Source organism: Pelodiscus sinensis, chromosome 2, assembly GCF_052426305.1.
Source record: "Pelodiscus sinensis isolate ZL-2025 chromosome 2, ASM5242630v1, whole genome shotgun sequence".
Lineage (NCBI taxonomy): Eukaryota > Metazoa > Chordata > Testudines > Trionychidae > Pelodiscus > Pelodiscus sinensis.
The window spans coordinates 162,315,742-162,334,829 of NC_143053.1; the positions used below are offsets into that span (position 1 = coordinate 162,315,742).

Sequence of the window (19,088 nt, forward strand, 5' to 3'; positions counted from 1 at the left end):
GGAAGTATATGACAATTGAATGAGCTGCTCCCTTTGGGGAACAAACAAAGAGCAAATTATTGGAATGCTTCTGTTTTGCCCTCTTAGGAACACAGCAGCAGGCAGACTGCTGCTACAAGGGAAGGGTTGGAGAGACTGCTGTGCTGCTTTGACATTCCTCACCACGGAGAGCTCATAGAGCTATGAGAGAATCCCAAGAAGCTCAGGGATCAGCTCTGCTTTCCCACAACACTGTACTGTGGGATAATAACCCACATTGCTTTTCTCTGTCTGTTCTCAGGGTGCTAGCAATGTGGCCATGAGATGTTGACAATGAGAGGCTGAAAAACCCGTCTGACCAATTTTCATTTTTGGTGACTTTTGCATGATAACAGCACTTTTGCCTCCAAACCTTCCCAGTGTAGATGTAGCCTATTACACATAAAATATAGGAAGAGGAAAGAGAGCTACTGAGAAGAGTACAGATTTAACCTGCACAGTATTGACTCCCATCAGCTATTGAAAAGTCCATTTGATCTCTTCCCTGGAAAGCTTCTAAAGATCCATGGGTTTTTTTTTTAAATCATGCTTTATTTACATTGGTCCACATCCTAGATATCATGAAACTGTGCCTTGGAAAGATTTCTCCATGCCCCCCTGCCCCACCTACACATAATAAATACATACACAGAGAAGCCTCCCATAACAATTATTTGTGCAATTATTTGGCTTCTAAGTGTGTGGTGAATTTGGGTCTCATTTATCCTGTCTTTTGGTGGGAAACAGAGCACAACCTAAAGTGTTTTTGCTCTTTATGGTTTATAACAACTTCATGATAGAAGTAAAAAAACAAAACAAAACAAAACAGTTCTTAACATACTGAGTTTTTCTAACTGTAAACCATGCTATCAATAGTCTTGTACTTCAGGCATAAGAAATCCAGAAAGAAAAGCTTATCACTGCTATGGCAGTGTTTATGATGGGGAAAAACAATGGTGATAAGCAAGATTTTGGGAACTCATTTAACTATTTAAATTCAAATAATATAACTACAATGATACTGACAAAAATAAGCCATCTTCAAAGGAAAACATTATAAAAAAGATAAATTATAGGAGAAGAAATGCAGTGCCAATAAGGACCATAGAACACTTTAAACCATAATTGATACTAATATTATAACATTCTAATGTAATTTATTTAGCACCAACAGTTAGCACAGCATTGCATGATCAAGAGCCAAAATTTGCTCTTTCTTACACTAGAGTAATGCTATTTATGTGACTCGAGTTAAAAGCAAAATGAAAAATTCCTCTGAATAAGCTTTTAAAATTTCTCATCTGAAAATTTCAAAAAATTACTAAAAAGTTATTAAAGTTTTCAAAGTGCTCACAAGTTTCTGGGAGTACAGAATTTACTGGTGTCACTACAGTCGCAACTTATGAATGTAATGCTATCAGACGTAAGAAAGACTGTAGCTTGTTCTTTAATGAAGGTTTAAATATGACCCATTGAGGTTTTTGGAGCAATATCAAGTTAAAAAGCAAAATTAATTTAAAGTTTTAATCTTGCCCCCATTCCACACACAGGACTTTCACGCAGAGGAGTTTAATGCTTTGAACTGCCATGAGAATAAACCCCTTCAGTATTAAGAAGGAATCTGGAAATAACTTACAGCTGGAGAGAGATTCATCTGTGAATTGCTGGGCATACAGGGAGACAAAACTCACTGAGAAACATGCTGGGAAAGCATTTTGTAATAAGCTAAGAAGCACATTAGTTAACATTTCCAGCTTGCCCCACAAAAGTGGCCAAATCCAGACCAGAGGACACACAGGAGATCAAGATGTAACATGTACTGTCCTCACTTTACTTTCTCAATAAGCTTCCCTGAAAACATTAGGGTAAAGACTGGTAGCTGGCATCACATATTAATAACTTACTGTTCAGTGAGTAAGATGCACCCCTCTCTAGTCAATGCTCTATAAATGATGAGTCTGGTAGAGGCTCGCATTTCTTAAGCACTGGAGATCCCAAATTCATTTACCGATGATGACCTGTTCTGACACTCTTTACACTTTCTCTAAGAGAAACCTTTAAAGATCTCAATAATTAGCCCCAAACTCTCTTGCTCATCTTCACAAACCAAGAAGTGCAGGCCCATCTCTTAGCAAACTGGCTGCAATTACCTTAACATGGAAGATTTCACTGACTGTACAAAATCCATGTGACATGGTAATGCACTGAAAATATCCAAGTGACGCTGATTCCAAGTGTCAGAGGGGTAGCCGTGTTAGTCTGAATCTGCATAAACGAGGAGTCCTGTGGCACCTTATAGACTAACAGATTTATTGGAGCATAAGCTTTCATGGGCAGAGACCCACTTCGTCAGATGCCTGTGACAAAGTGGGTCTTTGCCCATGAAAGCTTATGCGCCAATAAATCTGATTGCAAGTGTCACCCACTTAGCTTCGGTAGACTGTTGCAGAAAATAAACTGAATGCTTGTAAATAGAAAAACTCAGTTCTTTAAAAGAACAAGATAAAAAGGGTTCACTACAGAACCCAACATGACTGGTTCTACTGGAGAAGGATTTGCTGATATATGTCTGAGGAAGAGAGTGTCTCCTTTGACTCTGTCATACACACAGCATAGGAACGTGAGACAAACTATCTTGCTTAGAAGATGTTTTCTTCAATCAATTCTCCTAGATCCCATCCTTATTACTTCATTATTTGAAGGCCACAAGAAAACTATAATGAGTTGCAAAAATGATGGGGAGAGTATCATTTTAGTATTAGCTAGGAGAAACAAAGATGGGGAAAGATTTTTTTTTTTAAATAGGGACTTAAAATTAAGTTCTAAATCCATTGTGACCAAAAAAATGGCTTGGTTTTTAAAAGTAGGGAGTTCTTATTCAAGGGAGGAAATTTCAAAAATGTGAAAAAGTGTCTTAAAATCCCAAGTCCCACTGACAGGCATCTATTTTCAAAACTCTGAGCTTGGGTTTTGCAAAATCCAAGATCAATGTAAATGCAGTATTACTAACCCTAAGGATGGAAAAATCATCAGCCAGGACAGAAAAATCAATGAGACTGGCTTAAATCTTACTTACCTTTTGATTTCTGAGTTTATAGGAGGCACTTAGGTCCCATGGTCAAGCTTTTATCAGAAACTTTGAAAGTTAGAAATGTATTTTAGAAAACTGAAAAAGATGAGATTCTCATGTAATCACGTTACTCTGGGAACTGAGGTGTTTAAACAAAAAAAATCTTCCATGAGACCTGCACTAAAATCATGAGAGTTGGTAGTAAAATAAATGGTAACCTCCTGTCCCAAGTTTTTTTTTTTTTTAAGTGTTTTTATTGGGAATTTTCAATAGAAGTGTTTGGAAATAATTTTCTGAGAAAAGTCAAACCCTAAAGCACTGCTTGTGAAATGCAAACAAAGTGAAATTGGCTAGAAACTGAGTGCAAATTTAAGTGAAAAAATGTCTTTGTTTTCCTTGTCCAAGCTGAATATTAGAGGCAAATGAAAACAAAGAGTATTAATGGTGGAAAGCAGAGTTAGTTTTTTTAAGTTTTCAGCTTTAATAATATAACTTTCTCCTAAGAACGCAGTTAGTAGATAAAGAATTTGAACTATTGGATCATTTAACCAGGGTTTTGTGGTAGTAAGAAAAGAAAATGACTTTCTGGCATGGAACGCTGAGTGCTTCTGAGCACTAGCAGGGCTAGGTTATTCAAGAAGAGTACAGTTGGTGAGGGATTGAGAAGAATAGCAAGACTGACATAATAACAATTGATTTCAGAGGGAGTGCTCCTGGAACAACATGCTACTTAACAGAAACAGGTCCTCAATCAATCATCTGTGAAGCTGAATGCTCAAGTGATGGGGACTGATACGCATTTTCCTAAGATGACAAATGGTTGCACTGCACTGACATTTACTTCCTTCCAGATAAATAAGCTATTATAGCAAAAAAATATTTGTTTGTTTGTAGGTATGTTTCCATGTTACTATCATGCAAAATAAATATTTGTATCTACCACAACTGTAAGAGACTGAACCAGAAGACTATTAGGTTTCCTCCTAGCATTATTATTCTAAATTATTTATCAACTCAAAATTCATATCCACAGTTTCCATAGGCTATTCCAACCTCCCCCAAATGAACACAACACATCTTCAATGTGATTACTTTTTTGTGCTCTAAGATCTCAAAGTCACTGCACGTCACTGTTTGCCCCACTTTACATTATTTCGTGAGCTGGTGTCAATCCTACCTAACATTGTCATGCCTTTGAATGTAAATCTTGTGAAAAATCCTTTCGGGTGGCTTCAGGAAATCTTCCTTCATTTCCATGGCAACGTTCCTGGGCAAAAGACTCATCAGGAGACGCTCCTAAAAGAAAATGCAAACCCATTAGCTTTGGGGTGTAATTTTTCCCCATTCAGCAATTCTGAATAAAATTGAACCTTTTTCCCATTTTAGGTTATGTCCTGAGAATTTTTGTTCCATAAATAACACAACCCTTCCCCTCTTATATTTCTGTTGCTTATTGGAGTGTGTTTTCAAATTCCTCTGTTCAACAGAAAAGACTAGGCGGTAAGGAGAGAGCTAGTTTCAAAGCAGATAATTGTCCATAGTTATACTTATCATAAAACTAATAAAACTTACTATAACAACTTACTATCATTCATCAATGAAGGAATTCCAGGATCATTTGCTATGCTTTTATATCTACTGATTTGGAACTCAAAGTGTTATGTCACTAGGTCTAGTAGAGCAGGTTATTAAACAGTGAGCTCTATCATCATTTTTTTCCATATAGCCTGAATCAATTGAACAGTAATAAAGGTACATTTTTATAACATATGGGTCAGCAGGGAAAAAAATCTAGTTCTAGCAAGCACACTATACAACTCATAGTTTAATGAAAAGCTTGCCATATAATCGAGAGTGGTTTTATCATATAATGCTTTCCTTCTTGACCAAAATCCCGTATTTCCAAAGGATTTTGATTGCGCTGATATTGGTTAAATTATATTCCCTAAATGGTGACCTCAAAGTGAACACAATCTGAGTACCAGCACTTTTTCATGTTTAACACTGAAATATGCCAACTTTTGCCCTAAAATGTCCAAGAATGTAAGGACTCAAATCTGCAATCAGATCTGCTACTGTCCCATAGGGTTCTATGTGGTAGATAAAATCTCTGAAGCCACATCTGATCACAAGATTCCAAGCTTAACCAGGAGGAGTTGTGAACAACTGCTCAAGAGCGAACTGTGGCCTCACATTTCTTCTTATTCTAATTGAACAAGGAATTTAAAGGGGACAAACATAAATAAGGTGAAATAAACAGTAAGAGGGAGAAAGAGAAGTGGTTAAGATGAGGTGTGATCAGACTAATGCTCTATAACATTTTACTACATACTCGTTATGTGCTATTCATGAGCTCAGGACAGTATTAAAGTACAACACAAAGCTTCCTACTCTGGGTTCTGACCTATAGGGTTGCTTCCAAAGACTGATGATTCAGATATTTACACTGTGAAGGAGTGAAATTTTTACTGAGCCCTGATTCTCATTTTTGGTAAAACCTTTTAATACCACTATAACTGCACCTGGGAGTGGAAGGTTTTGTGAGCAAAAGTGCAGACAAAAGCTGTGTCACTAAAAGCTATGTACTGTAAACAAATCCTCAGTGAGTCTCACTGAGCTGTATTTTCATTTGCCCAGAAGGGCCAACCAAAGAGACAGACACAAGAATAAAGGAAATGAATAAAGGCAAAACTCCACTAACTTCAATGAGGCCATGGTTTCAGCTAGGGTATTATTTTCTGTATTCAGTCTATTCACAACATGTAACACATACACAAACATTAATCAGAATTAAAGTGTGACCATACGCTTCAAAAACAATTATCTTTAGGACATCATTAAAGGGTTCAATGTTTATGGTCCAACCATATAGCAGACCCAAACTAGCATTCCCTGTACTGTGCAAAATCTCACTGAGGCCAAGGAATGGCAGAATAGACTATGGATTTCTTCCACTAATAATGCTGCATTAGATTTGTATTTTAATTGCTAGACTTACAAAGTCCCCTACCTTGGCAGATAGGACTAAGAATATACACGGCAAACAAATTAGGAAATGGGCATTTTTATGTTGTCACTATTCTGAACAATAGAATACGACAGAACAGTGCAAAATGAAAAGCTACAAAAAAGATTGCCATACAAAAAAAAAAAAAAACCCTCCAAATAACTGCCCGAAAACATCAGAATGTGACTTTTTTTTTTTTTTTTTTGGTGGTAATGGGTCTTTATATTTTAACCACATAATTCATCTCACTGATGTAACAGACAAATTCAGACAGCATACACAGAATATATTATTTTGGACTTCACAGTCTGTCTTCATTTGCTCCTCCTTGATATTTTGATAATATGTCATTGTAAGCATAAGTATGGTAAAGTTCAGACAAACAAGTCCACTGACGTAACAAATATGAAGAAAGCAAAACAGTATTTTGTTTTGCACACTGTTCAACACTGACCGAAAACACAAGCTCTCATATTTTTGGTAAGTTATTGAATATGGTGATTTCCAATTCTGTTTGCACCAAAACAGATATTTCAAATGAGTGAAATTGATGGCAAAACTCCCATTAACTTCAAGATGGACAGGATTTAATCTAATGCATTTTTGGAATGAGAAGCACACAAGGTATTATTGCCTCAGAGAAATCTTAAATATTTGAGTACATTGGACCTATAACTTCCATCTCCTTAGAATTTTATTTTAATATCAAATTAAGTTTGAAAATACTGTACAGATTTTTTTACTTTACTACTTAGAAATTTGAAATGGCTTTTATAACCTTATATTCTGTATGGCACAAAAAATACATCTTACCATGTTCAGTTAATATTGAATTATGGTAATTTGTATGATTTCCTATTAACCAATATTTAAGTTACAAAACTATTGTGTTACTACCAAACTCATAAAAAACTGAACTTTAACTCACACCAGAAAAACCCATGATGTACGCTACACCATCAAGGGATGATTTCAACTTCCACAATTCAGGATTTGTGATATTAGACTTTGGAGATTATAAATTTCCTAATCTAGACCTATTCAACAGCCTGAAGTCAGCCATCCTTATTTAAAGCCTCTTGAACCTAGTCAAATTTAACTCACTTTTATTCTTGACTCAATGTAGGGCTTACCTCAGATATTTTTATTTAATTTCTCTTTCCAAATAATCAATATTTTCTCATATTACTTTTAAAGTATCTATACCAATTTATAAGCTTTTAAGCAGCCCCCAAACAATAGTTTCCAAACCACTATTAAAATGCTATTATTTTCTGTGAAATTCTTTGTCAGAGTGTCCATATGGGATATGAATGTGACACATTTTTTAATCCTTTCAGCAACCTGTAAATCATTTTAAAAATCAAAACTTTCATCAGAATACCGGCCTCAAAACAGCAAATTCCATAATGTTCTTGGCCAACGTTTTTCTCTCCCTTCTGTTGTATGCTGTGCTGCTTTCTACCCACAAACTGGTTGCTTTTCCATTTACGTTCTATTTCTAGTATACCCATGAGTTCATAAAATATCATGAAATCCTGGTGCCAGTAGAACAACTAATAATAGCAGGGACATCATGATCTGAACCTGGAACAACTTAGCTCCCTCCCCCCCCCCCCCCCCCACTATGTTAGGCCATTTTAAGGATCATCACAAGAGAAAAATACATTTAAGGAAAGGAAATCTCATTCAATCATTTTGTCGATTACTTTTATCAAGAGAGGACATGTCTTCCTTTATGCTTAAAAAAACAAAAGACAAACTGATGTTCCAGATGGATAGGGATGTCCCAAAGCCAAAGGCCTTCTTCTAGACTGACCTTTCCCCATCTCTGTTGTGTTTCATCTTGGGCTCCATTACCACCTGTTCTATGGTGGTATTGCATATATCTCTAATAGAATACAGATACATCATACAGTTACAGTCAAACACTGCCGAGAATGTAGCACAGTGAACATGCAGAATTGCAAAAAAAACCCAAACGAAAACAAAAAAATCAAACCTTTCAGACCTTTTCTATAGCCTTCACTGAGAGAGAATGTAAAGAAAAATGCATAACAGTCATACTGCAGCAGCTATATGCTGGGATTAAAAAGTATGGTTTTCTTGATATCTTCCCAATTGCCAATGTCCTTTGCATTTTCAAGAGATAGAAGTAGCTTGCATCACATCCACAGTGAAAGAACAGGAAAAATGTACTAGTAAAACTCTTTGTTATAGTAAAACTCTTTGTTTAGACAATTTGAGGGAGGAGAAGTTAATAGATGGGCACATATATTTTAAGACACAAAGAGATCACTGGGAGTCTCACCCCTGCACAGAACCTCACTAATTGTCCCTCAAGTTCATAACTTCTGTTGAATCCTAAATGCACTGAGTTATTTCACTTGTTTCCATCAGTTATTGCTTTTTGAGAAAAAGGAACTAATATAATTAATAAAAGTGCATCAAAGTTCTATTTATCTTCATTTTGGAACTCAGCATTTACTGTGTCAACAGAAGCTTCTAAATGCACCCTAAATATTAGGACTTGTTACACAACAACGCCTGAGTAAGATTCATGCCTGCATCAGTTTTAAGATAAAACTACTGAGCTGAAGGTTTCAAAGCTCTCTGCTACCACTATATTACATTGCAGAACTATTGCACTTCCTTCTGGAGCTAAACTATGGCAGTAACTTTATATAAACTTTACTATGAGAATCAAGAAAGGTGAGGAAATACCAGTGTTGTCTTCAAGTCATTGTTGTCAAGTCCAAGTCAAGTCTCAAGTCACTACAATTCAAGTCTCAAGTTGAGTCTCGAGTCCCTAAAGTCACTTCGAGTCAAGTCCCAAGTCTTAATTTAAAAAATGTCAAGTCACTTTTGTATAAGCCATCAATATCAGCATTTTTGGACAATTTTTTCACCAAGTCGATTTAACAAAATTAGCATGTCTCAAGTCAAGTCTCAAGTCACAAACAATGAACCCGAGTTGAGTCTCAAGTTGAGTCACCTAGGAACTCGAGTCAACAACTCTGGGAAATACCTTTTTATACAGAAACAATGTGCATGAAACTGGACAATTACTGCCCTCTTAAATTAACTCACACAGAAAAGTGATATTAAAACAAAGATATCCCATCATCCAGGGGGGTGAACACTTTTTACAAAATAATCCATATCTGACCTCTCAGTCCCCAGCCCCAAAAGAAACCTACACAGCATCTTTACAAGATGAGTCTGGGAACTTAAATTCATAACTCTTCTAGTTACTAAAAGCTATGGACTTAACTGAGAATCTAGTTTTTGGCCCTTTTTAACAATTTGTCACATACCCTGTATCTGTTGAATAGTGATAGAAATGTAGCCGTGTTAGTCTGGTGTAGCTGAAACAAAATACAGAACTACGTAGCACTTTAAAGACTAACAAGATGATTTATTAGATGATGAGCTTTTGTGGGCCAGACCCACTATTTGATCTGAGGAAGTGGGTCTGGCCCACGAAAGCTCATCATCTAATAAACCATCTTGTTAGTCTTTAAAGTGCTACATAGTCCTGTATTTTGTTCCTGTATCTGTTGACATTTAATTGCCCACTTCATTTTGAGTGGTATCCTTCTTCATATGTGTATCTCTTGTGCTTAACTATCAGTCCCAACAGGTATTTAGCTCAGGGGTTGGTTTTCTTCATACCCAAAGAAGAGCTTTTTAAAGCTCATATTGGTGGTCCTTTCAATAAACAGAAGTTTGTCCAACAAAATATATTATCTGATGTATCACATCTCTCATATATCTTGGGACAACGTGGCTACAGCACACTGCAAACAATCATGTGGATTTTACTATTATTCATTCTAGTCTCTTGTAAAACAAAGGCAGAAGATTTCATTTATATATTTTTTTAAATAAAAATCATGTTGTTAACATAGTGTTATGTATTCTCTACTCAGTGTTAGAGGAAAGATGATATATTAAGAGGATGTTGTTTGTTTTAAAAAATGGCCACTAGATGGCAATGTTTCAGAGCATTACTGTAATGTCTCAAAAGTTATGATAATCTGTCAGTGCTTTATTATTGCAATCATAATTGTTGAAGATCATTAGTGATGCTGTACCGCAATGCACGGGTTGTGAATATCAGAGAAGCTGTTGGCTCACTGCAGTGTTATGCTAGAAAATGATCTGTTAAAATGCAGATTTTACATCTCACAGCTGATTTGTTATTTGAAGCTCCCAGACATAAATCTGGGAATCAAGCTAAATGACACCAGCATCAGCCTCGCACAATCCTGCTTAGCACTTCCTAGGGAGACATTCCCACACCACTGAAACCTAATTGACAATAGTCTATAAAATGATCATTGGCTCATCCCAAAGCAGGTGTATTTTAGATGCAAGAGCAGTCCACCTCCCTAGGCCTGGTCGAGTAGAGAATATTCTACACACATAGCATGGTGCTTATGTCAGAGGCAGATGTGAAGATTTTACAGGTGAATTTTTCACCTCATTGTAACAACTTCTTGTTCAATTTCTAGCGGTAAAACCAATTGTTTAGTGAGTCGTGTTTTGTAACGTGTTATTATTGTACAGAAACTGGGCTGCAAGTTGAATTTGTTTGTCAAGAGTTTGAGAGTGCTGTTAACAGGAAAAAGAAGAATCTTTCCTAAGTTCATGGAGAGTCTCCTTGTGGGAAAAAAAACAATATGAAATGAAGTTAGATTCATGTTGCCAGCCAAAAAAACAATATTGCTTGCCCCAACCTCTCTGACATGGTAATGTCAGTAAAGAAATCAAGCAGGAACTCTACACAGAACAGGTCATTTGTACTGAAACTCTGCCCATAAGGTGGTGGAATGAAAGCCCTACTTGACTGTATTTCAGTACGCTGTTAATCTTTTGAGTCCAAGTTTCATTTTATCACAAATAGGTGCCATCCTTATAAACCTGAAATGACGCAATCACCACTTAACCAGCTTGGTGTGGAATGCTCCATTTCATCTCCCTTTCTTCCTCTGTTCCCGGGGGTGGCAAATGGGAGGAAGAAGAAAAGAAGGCACAGCTAAGCAACAAGGAGCATGAGAAGAGAGGCTGTTAATATTTCTAAAGGGACTATCAAAAAAGAATGATAATGGAACAGCATAACTGCAGCTGTTTCCTAAAACAAATTAAGTTAAGGTCTTCTCTCCCCACAAAGTTATCAGTGCCATATCATTGGCAAAGAGTGAATTGAGGTCCCATTATCACTATTGGGATGAGGGCTTGTACTGAGCACTTGTATTGTTTCCCTGTTATGAAGAAAACACTGCTTCTTGATGGGAGAGTTCACACATACATACTGTAGAAGAGTTTACTCTTCCTAGTTTACTGAGCACTTCAGCCAAATTAGACTGTGTCTACACTGCAGGGCTTAACTCGAACTAAACTATGCAAAGTGAGTTACATCAATTGCGTAGCTTATTTTGAAATAGCTTATTTCGAAATAGGGAGCGTTTACTCAGCACTTATTTCGAAATACAGCACTCTTCCTCCGACTTCCATTACACCTCATACAATGAGGATTACAGGAGTCAGAGTAAGAAGTCCTCCAGCTTGACAGTATTTTGACACTGTTTCGAAATAACTGCCTGCTGGATAGACACAGACTAAGTTATTTCGGAATAGCGCTAGTTATTTTGAAATACTGTTGCAGTGTAGACGTACCAGGAGTGAAACTGTCAATCCAGGAAGTAGTGCCCTGGAAATAGAGGAGTTAACCCACAATTGGTCATCTTATCAAATGGTGTGAGACAGCTTCCTGACAAAGTCCTGCAGCCCCCACACCAGTGCTACAATATACAATAATTATGGAAACAGCATTACTGAAATCCTGCATTTCCACACAGTCCTTATGTCAGTGTTCTCCTCCCCAGGAGAGGCAGTGTGGTAAGCCTTCACATTTACCACAAACTGTTTGTGTCAGTCTCAAAGTGGTCATGGCCTTATGATCCTCACTGGATAATCACACCATTCTATTTCCATTATGAAGTTAACAATAACACTGTTAATAAAACTTTTCCCAACAGTGGGGTTGGGAAAGGAGAATAGGGCGATTCAAAAGGGGCCTGGGCTCTTGGCCACCACTGGTACTACTATGGGAGAGGTGGATGGATGGAGATCTGGATGGAGATCTGGGCCCTGTAAATTGCTGCCTGAACCCTGCATGGTGCACCCTTCTTCTGGCTGAGTGTCTACCCCCTCCAGGGCATGGAGCAGCTCCCTCCCACCCACATTGCCCAGGGGCCCAGAGAGGCTGTTGGCCCCACTGGTCATTGTGATCCTCTCTCATCACTAAGATGATGAAGCAAAATACAGGACTATGTAGCACTTTAAAGACTAACAAGATGGTTTATTAGATGATGAGCTTTCGTGGGCCAGACCCACTTCCTCAGATCAAATAGTGAAAGAAAATAGTCACAACCATATATACCAAAGGATACAATTTAAAAAATGAACACACATGAAAAGGACAAATCACAATTCAGAACAGGAGGGGGATGCAGGGGAGGGGGGAAAGGAAGGAAGGTAAGTGTCTGTGAATTGATGATATTAGAGGTGGGGAGAGTGGGATGTCTGTGAGTTAATGGTATTAGAGGTGATAATTGGGGAAACTATCTTGATAATGGGTAAGATAGTTCAAGTGTTTGTTCAATCCTCTTTGGAGAGTGTCGAATTTTAACATGAATGACAGTTCAGAGGATTCCCTTTCAAGTGCAGATGTAAAAGGTCTTTGTAGCAGAATGCAGGTGGTTAAGTCATTGAGAGAGTGTCCTTTCTGGTTAAAATGGCAAGAAACTGTTTTTTCTTTGTGATCTTGTCTGATATCTGTTTTGTGGGCATTAATCCTTTGGCGAAGTGTCTGAGATGTTTGTCCAATGTACATAGCAGACGGACACTTTCGGCACATGATAGCATAGATTATATTTCTGGATGCGCAGGAATATGTGTTCTTGATCTTATAACTCACTTGGTTAGGTCCAATAATGGTATCAGCAGAATAAATATGTGGACAAAGCTGGCAACGGGGTTTGTTGCAAGGGAAGGTACCAGGGTTGGTATTAGTGTGGTACGTGCTGTGGTTGTTGGTAAGAATCATCTTGAGGTTAGGTGGTTGTCTATAGGAGACTATGGGTCTGTCTCCCAGAGCTTCTTGGAGTATGGTATCCTGTTCCAGTATAGTCTGTAGTTTATTGATAATGTGTTGGACAGGTTTAAGTTGGGGGTTGTAGGTGATTACAAGTGGTGTTCTATTGTTGGTTTTCTTGGGTCTGTCTTGAAGTAGATGGTTTCTAGGTATTCGTCTGGCTTTTTCAATTTGCTTTTTTATTTCTCCGGGTGGGTAGTTGAGGTTTATAAATGCTTGGTAGAGATCCTGAAGCTTCTGGTCTCTGTCGGTGGGATTAGAGCAGATGCGGTTGTATCGAAGGGCTTGGCTATAGACGATGGATCGTGTGGTGTGTTTTGGATGGGAGCTGGAAGCATGTAGGTAACTGTATGAGTCGGTGGGTTTTCTGTAGAGAGTGGTGTCTAATTTTCCATTGTTGATTTGTACTGTGGTGTCCAGGAAGTGGATCTCTCGTGTAAAATGATCCAGGCTGAGGTTGATGGTGGGGTGTAGGTTGTTGAAATCTCTGTGGAATATCTCCAGTGTTTCTTGGCCATGCGTCCAGATCATAAAGATGTCATCGATGTACCGTAGGTAGAGAAGGGGTGAAAGGGGACGGGAGTTGAGGAAACGTTGTTCTAGGTCAGCCATAAAGATATTAGCATACTGTGGGGCCATGCGTGTACCCATGGCTGTGCCGCTGATCTGGAGGTATAAGTTGTTCTCAAACTGGAAATAATTGTGGGTGAGAACAAAGTTAAATAGGTCTGCTATCAGGTTGGCAGTAGTGTCCTGTGGTATAGTGTTTCTAATTGCTTGAAATCCGTCTTCATGTGGGATGTTGGTATATAGAGCTTCTACATCCATGGTGGCAAGGATGGTGTTATTGGGGAGGTTATCGATGTTTTGTAGTTTCCTTAGGAAGTCAGTAGTGTCTCGGAGATAGCTGGGGGTATTGGTTGCGAAGGGTTTGAGAAGAGAGTCTACATAGCTGCATAGACCAGTAGTGAGAGTGCCAATACCAGAGATGATGGGATGTCTTTAAAGTGCTACATTGTCCTGCATTTTGCTTCAGCTACCCCAGACTAACACGGCTACATTTCTATCACTAAGATGATCGCATTATAAACAGCATCTTCACTGACACTGCTCGTTTTCAAGAGAAATGGTAAGCACTTTACCCCCAGTACAGCACAAAAGTAGAAAAGTTTCCTCTCTTGTTGAAGGATCACTTGGTTTCCAACCTGAACCATGCCTTGATCACACCACCTACCTTTAAGACCCCCAAATAAACACTCTTCGTCCTCGCTGACTTTCCATGAATGAGAAGTCCTTCATGCATGAGCTTTCCACCATCTGGGACCAGTACCCTAACTTTCTGCATCTGAATTCTAAGAATTATTTTATGTGGAAACATTAAAAATTTAACTTTAGTTCAGCAAAGAGCAGCATTATGATTGGCAGGGGGACCAACAGTTTCTGCAAGCCCCTGGACAAAGTGTGTGTGTGAGGAGGGCAGCTGTGCACCTCTAGAAGGGGAAGGGGCTTGGATGGAAGGGATGGTCCCAAGGGTTAGCCAGCCCTCAGTGGTGTCCAAGCCATGGTGCTGGACCCTACCCCATACCGCAGAACCATGCAAAGAGCACTCTGGCACTCCAGCAGTGATTTAAAGTGGTCAGAGCTCCGGCTGCAGCTCTGCAGTAACAGCAGTGGTGCCCTGGAGCCATGGGTCCCTTTGAATCAATGGACTCTGGGGCAACTGCCCCTGTTGCCCCTCCATCAGCAGGCCTGATGACTGGCCATGCTATAATACACTAGACGCCTAATTCTGAAAATCTTGATCTTAAAATTAGGCTCCTAAGTCAATATTTAGAAATAGGGGGTCAGATTTTCAAAAGTGTTGAGCACCCAGCAATATTTTTTTGAAAAATCTTGGCCCAATAGTCAAACCACACTCATACTTAATGCCTAAGCAAAAAGAATCTCATTGCATAACAGAAAACCAGAATATCTCTCAAGACTACCCAGAAACCAAATTGAGGATCAGATTTGGCAGTAAAACCATAAATAACTCAAGGCACAGAATATCAATGGATGTGTTTCTAAATGAATTATAGAGCTCTAATAACACCTGTCACTGGCTATTTGTCCATGTCATCTCTAAAATGGAAAGCAAAGCAATCCTATCCATACAATTGGCGGGAGGAAATGGTTTGCAACTCAAAGAGAAGGAAAAAGGCAGGAGAATTAACACAATTCAAAGATGCACTAGATACCTGTTTCTTCTGTGAAATCTGAAGGAATTTAAGCTAAATAAAAATATTCTCCACTCCAGAACGCTATTATCTGAACAGAATATTCACGTAACAACGACAGCATGCAAAATGCATTGTGCAGCAAGAAATGGCAACATATTATTACATTGATTGGTATCTTTTTACCAGCAGAGATTGGTCTGCTATACTGGAACATGTGCAGATCTCTAGCAGGATAAAGCATATGTTGGGAATTATGCTGTTGTATTTTTGATCCAAAGTAAAGCACATCTGCCAGAATACACCTTGCTTGCTGAATTAAGGACTGGAATAATTTCCTAGGATAAGAACATATGAAACACAAGTAAGGCCAGGTTTTCAGCTGATGTAAATTGGTTTTGTCTTACTAGACTCTGTGGAGCTATACCAGCTTACTTCACAGCCAATGATATTTTAAAGAAAGAGATAAGAACATACATTAATTGCACTAAATAGCAGATTTCAGTTCAAATCCCTTCTTCATATCAGGCAGAGGGAGGTTTGAACTGGTGGAGTCCCCTGTTCCAACTGAGTGCTCTGGGCTAAATGCTATAAGGAAGGACCGCCTCTCACCACTGTGCATTTCGGTGGCCTCTGAGCATGCCCACTGTATCAGATTCTAAATGCAATGTAGGCAGATAAGCACCTATCTTCTCCTGGTTTGTGGATCGCTAGCAGAGACTTCAGCATGGGCTTTGGGTTCTCTCTCATCGGCATCCCATTGGCCAGTTCAGGTGGCCCCCACTTAGCATGCTGACTCGATGGATCACATTGTAAAGCTCCTATCTCTTGCCATTCACTCTATAGGAGCATCATAAGGGCTAACAGGGAGACAAACTGGGGCTGAATGAGAGTTGGGGTGCAGGGCCACATAGTGATATAAGAAGTGACTGAGTGGGGCACTTTGACCACATAAGGACGGGGCAGATGTGCCTGACTGAATGAGAGAGCTTATGGGTCAGCCACAGGTCTGCATGCAGAAGACTCCCTAACAGCTCCTGCCCCCAATAAATCCTACTGTAAACTTATTCTATTCACACCCAACAACCTTCCGTGTTCACACCCAGGCTCTTTCCCAGCAGTTATTTCCCTCTCCCTCATTTCCTTTCTGAACCCTCATTCTCGCCAAGACTTTGCATGATTACACTGTGTTATTTTGGTAAAATATGCAACATTTTACAGAATTTACAATATTTTGAACAATTTTTACTGTTTTAGCTCAAAAAAATAGATAGAGGAAGCTGCAGGATGGCTGGCTGATGTCTGAGTTCCTCCCCCCTGTTATGGGCTCCTGCTACTTCCTTCCTGCTGAAATCCTAGCATTTCCCAGAGCTTGCTTTGCAGCCCAGTCACTGAGGTGATTTGGGGGGTGGGGCACAGCTGCGAGTGAGCACAGCTCCTGTTCTCAATGGTGGGGTCCCATCCAGCCCAAGAACTCTGGGCATGATTGAAGGTTGCCAGCTGGTAGTTGTGTGGGGGAGAGTGGGAAAGGAGTGGGCAGACCCTCCTGCAGCTGAGGGAGCACTGAAATAGCAGCTGATTCCTATGTACCCATCAAGGAGAATGTAATGTGGGAGTGCCATATTCTCTGCTCCAACAAAAACTGACGATTCTCCAACATCTTGTTAACTGAGACGATCGAGATCCAAGCACCATCCCACCCCTGCACCACCCATCATGATGGTGCCTGGGGGACTGTCCATCCCAACAATGTTGCCCCTTTTATTGGCCTTTTTTTGAACACTTGGTAAATTGATTGAGGATCGTTCAGGCAGGCAGGGATGCCTGCAAGCTCTGCAGGGGGCTGGATCATCTCAGGACAGAGAATAGAAGGAAGAAGAGGTAGTTCCTAGTGTATCTTGACTACATACATATCGAGTTTCAGGGGAGCGGAGGGAGAAGCAACATGTGGAATGGTCACATGCCCTCAGAGAACCGTTCATTTGTGCTCACCCACATGCAGTATGCACAATTACATTTTACTCCTGCCCACCAATGCAATCCTTTTTCTTATTCAGTGAGGGTTTGGTAAAGGAGAACACATCTGAAAATTCCCAGGAACTATACTGTGTTTAATCACTGAATCCCCTGTACCTGTTGAAGTATCAAAAAGGAAATTTTAATTTAACTGTTTTTGTTCATCTCTTCAACCTACAATGAGCCAGCCAAGACTCCACTAGGATAATTAAGAGATCATTTCATTTTAGTTGCCTTAAATATTTCGACACATCTATGAAAAAGATAGTGGAATAAAGAATAGTTCAAAACCTCTCTTCTACATCATATCAATTATTAATAACTGGAGCCTGCCTTATGCAATTGGGACGACATTAATAGAGACATTAGCTTAAATGAGACCTGCGCCTGGGAACTAGAGTTCATGTACTATATTTTATAGGCTTTAAAATCTGTTTACTTGGCATAGCTCTGAGACCTTGTGCCAGATAATGGTTGAAAGCTGATTTTTTGTTTAAATGTCAGTGTGCTATTGGGGTGGAATTAAACAGCAAATGTAATGTTAAAGTGCCTAACATGACAGGAGTTATGAGTAATGTTCTTTTATGAATTTCTTGGGTTTTCTGTATTTTTAATATGATAAAAGATTGTTACAATTATTTTATAATTTGTAAAAAAAATTATAGTGCAAGTACAATTACAGTGCAATTAAATGCTTTGATAATAGAGTTTACAGATTGATACAAGATGTCTCAAGTGTTGCTTTTGTTTTGTTCTATGCTTCTGGATACCAATGCTATATGAAAACCCCACCTTTTGCTATGGGACTCTTTCAGCTAATTTAGACATTTCTCTACCTACCAATGGATCCCTAGTGACCACATTATATTGTAAAATGAATATGGATATTAATTCAATCACATGTACCTTCCATAGTGAGTTGCATTGGTGAGCAAAGTGGGGTAGGATACCAAACCTGCAGAGGGAGGGAGGGTCAACTTAAGGCCCTACTTCCACAAACACTTATGCTCATGCTTATCTTTACTATCATGAGTAACCTTGGGATTTACTACTCATGGTACTTAGACTTAAACATGTGCATAAGTGTTTGCAGGTGTGGGGCCTAACTGATTACAATGGAAATCTGTATAATTGCTACTGTCCTGACCAGCAACCTTCCCCCACATCCACACACACCTTCCTCTACCTTGCAAAATGGGAGGGAGACAAGGAGTAGGATGCAATGTGGGGGAGAGGCAGCCAACAGGCTGCTTGAGATGGAAATAAGATAAGTGTGTGAATGGTCCACTGGAATGGAGAATGGGGATGTTCAAATCTTTGGTGCTTACTATGGTTGGCTAGAGACTTTTTTTCCTCTGAAAGCCTCGGTTAGCACATCAGTTTACAATGCAGGTTCTCTTTGCCAAATGGACAATGATAAAACCCAACTCAAAATAAAAGGGACAGATTTTTCAGAAAACCACAGGCTACAACTAAAACTTCAGTGACAGCCTACAATTGTGAACATCATTATTTTGTTCCCTTCATGATGCCAAGGAAGAGTATTCTGTTTTCATGATGCAGAGATTTTTACAGCTAGAAGGGACTATTAGGATTAAC

General features: G+C 39.1%; 1 protein-coding gene across 1 annotated transcript in view; it reads right to left on the bottom strand.

Annotated features, from left to right (window-relative positions):
- The window catches only part of ADCY1 (adenylate cyclase 1), a 268,804-nt gene that overhangs the window by 158,972 nt on the left and 90,744 nt on the right, over positions 1–19,088 (bottom strand). Inside the window, exon 3 of the mRNA XM_075921701.2 lies at positions 4,266–4,384. Coding sequence (XP_075777816.1) covers positions 4,266–4,384 — 119 coding nt within the window. The remainder of the gene's footprint in view (positions 1–4,265; positions 4,385–19,088) is intronic.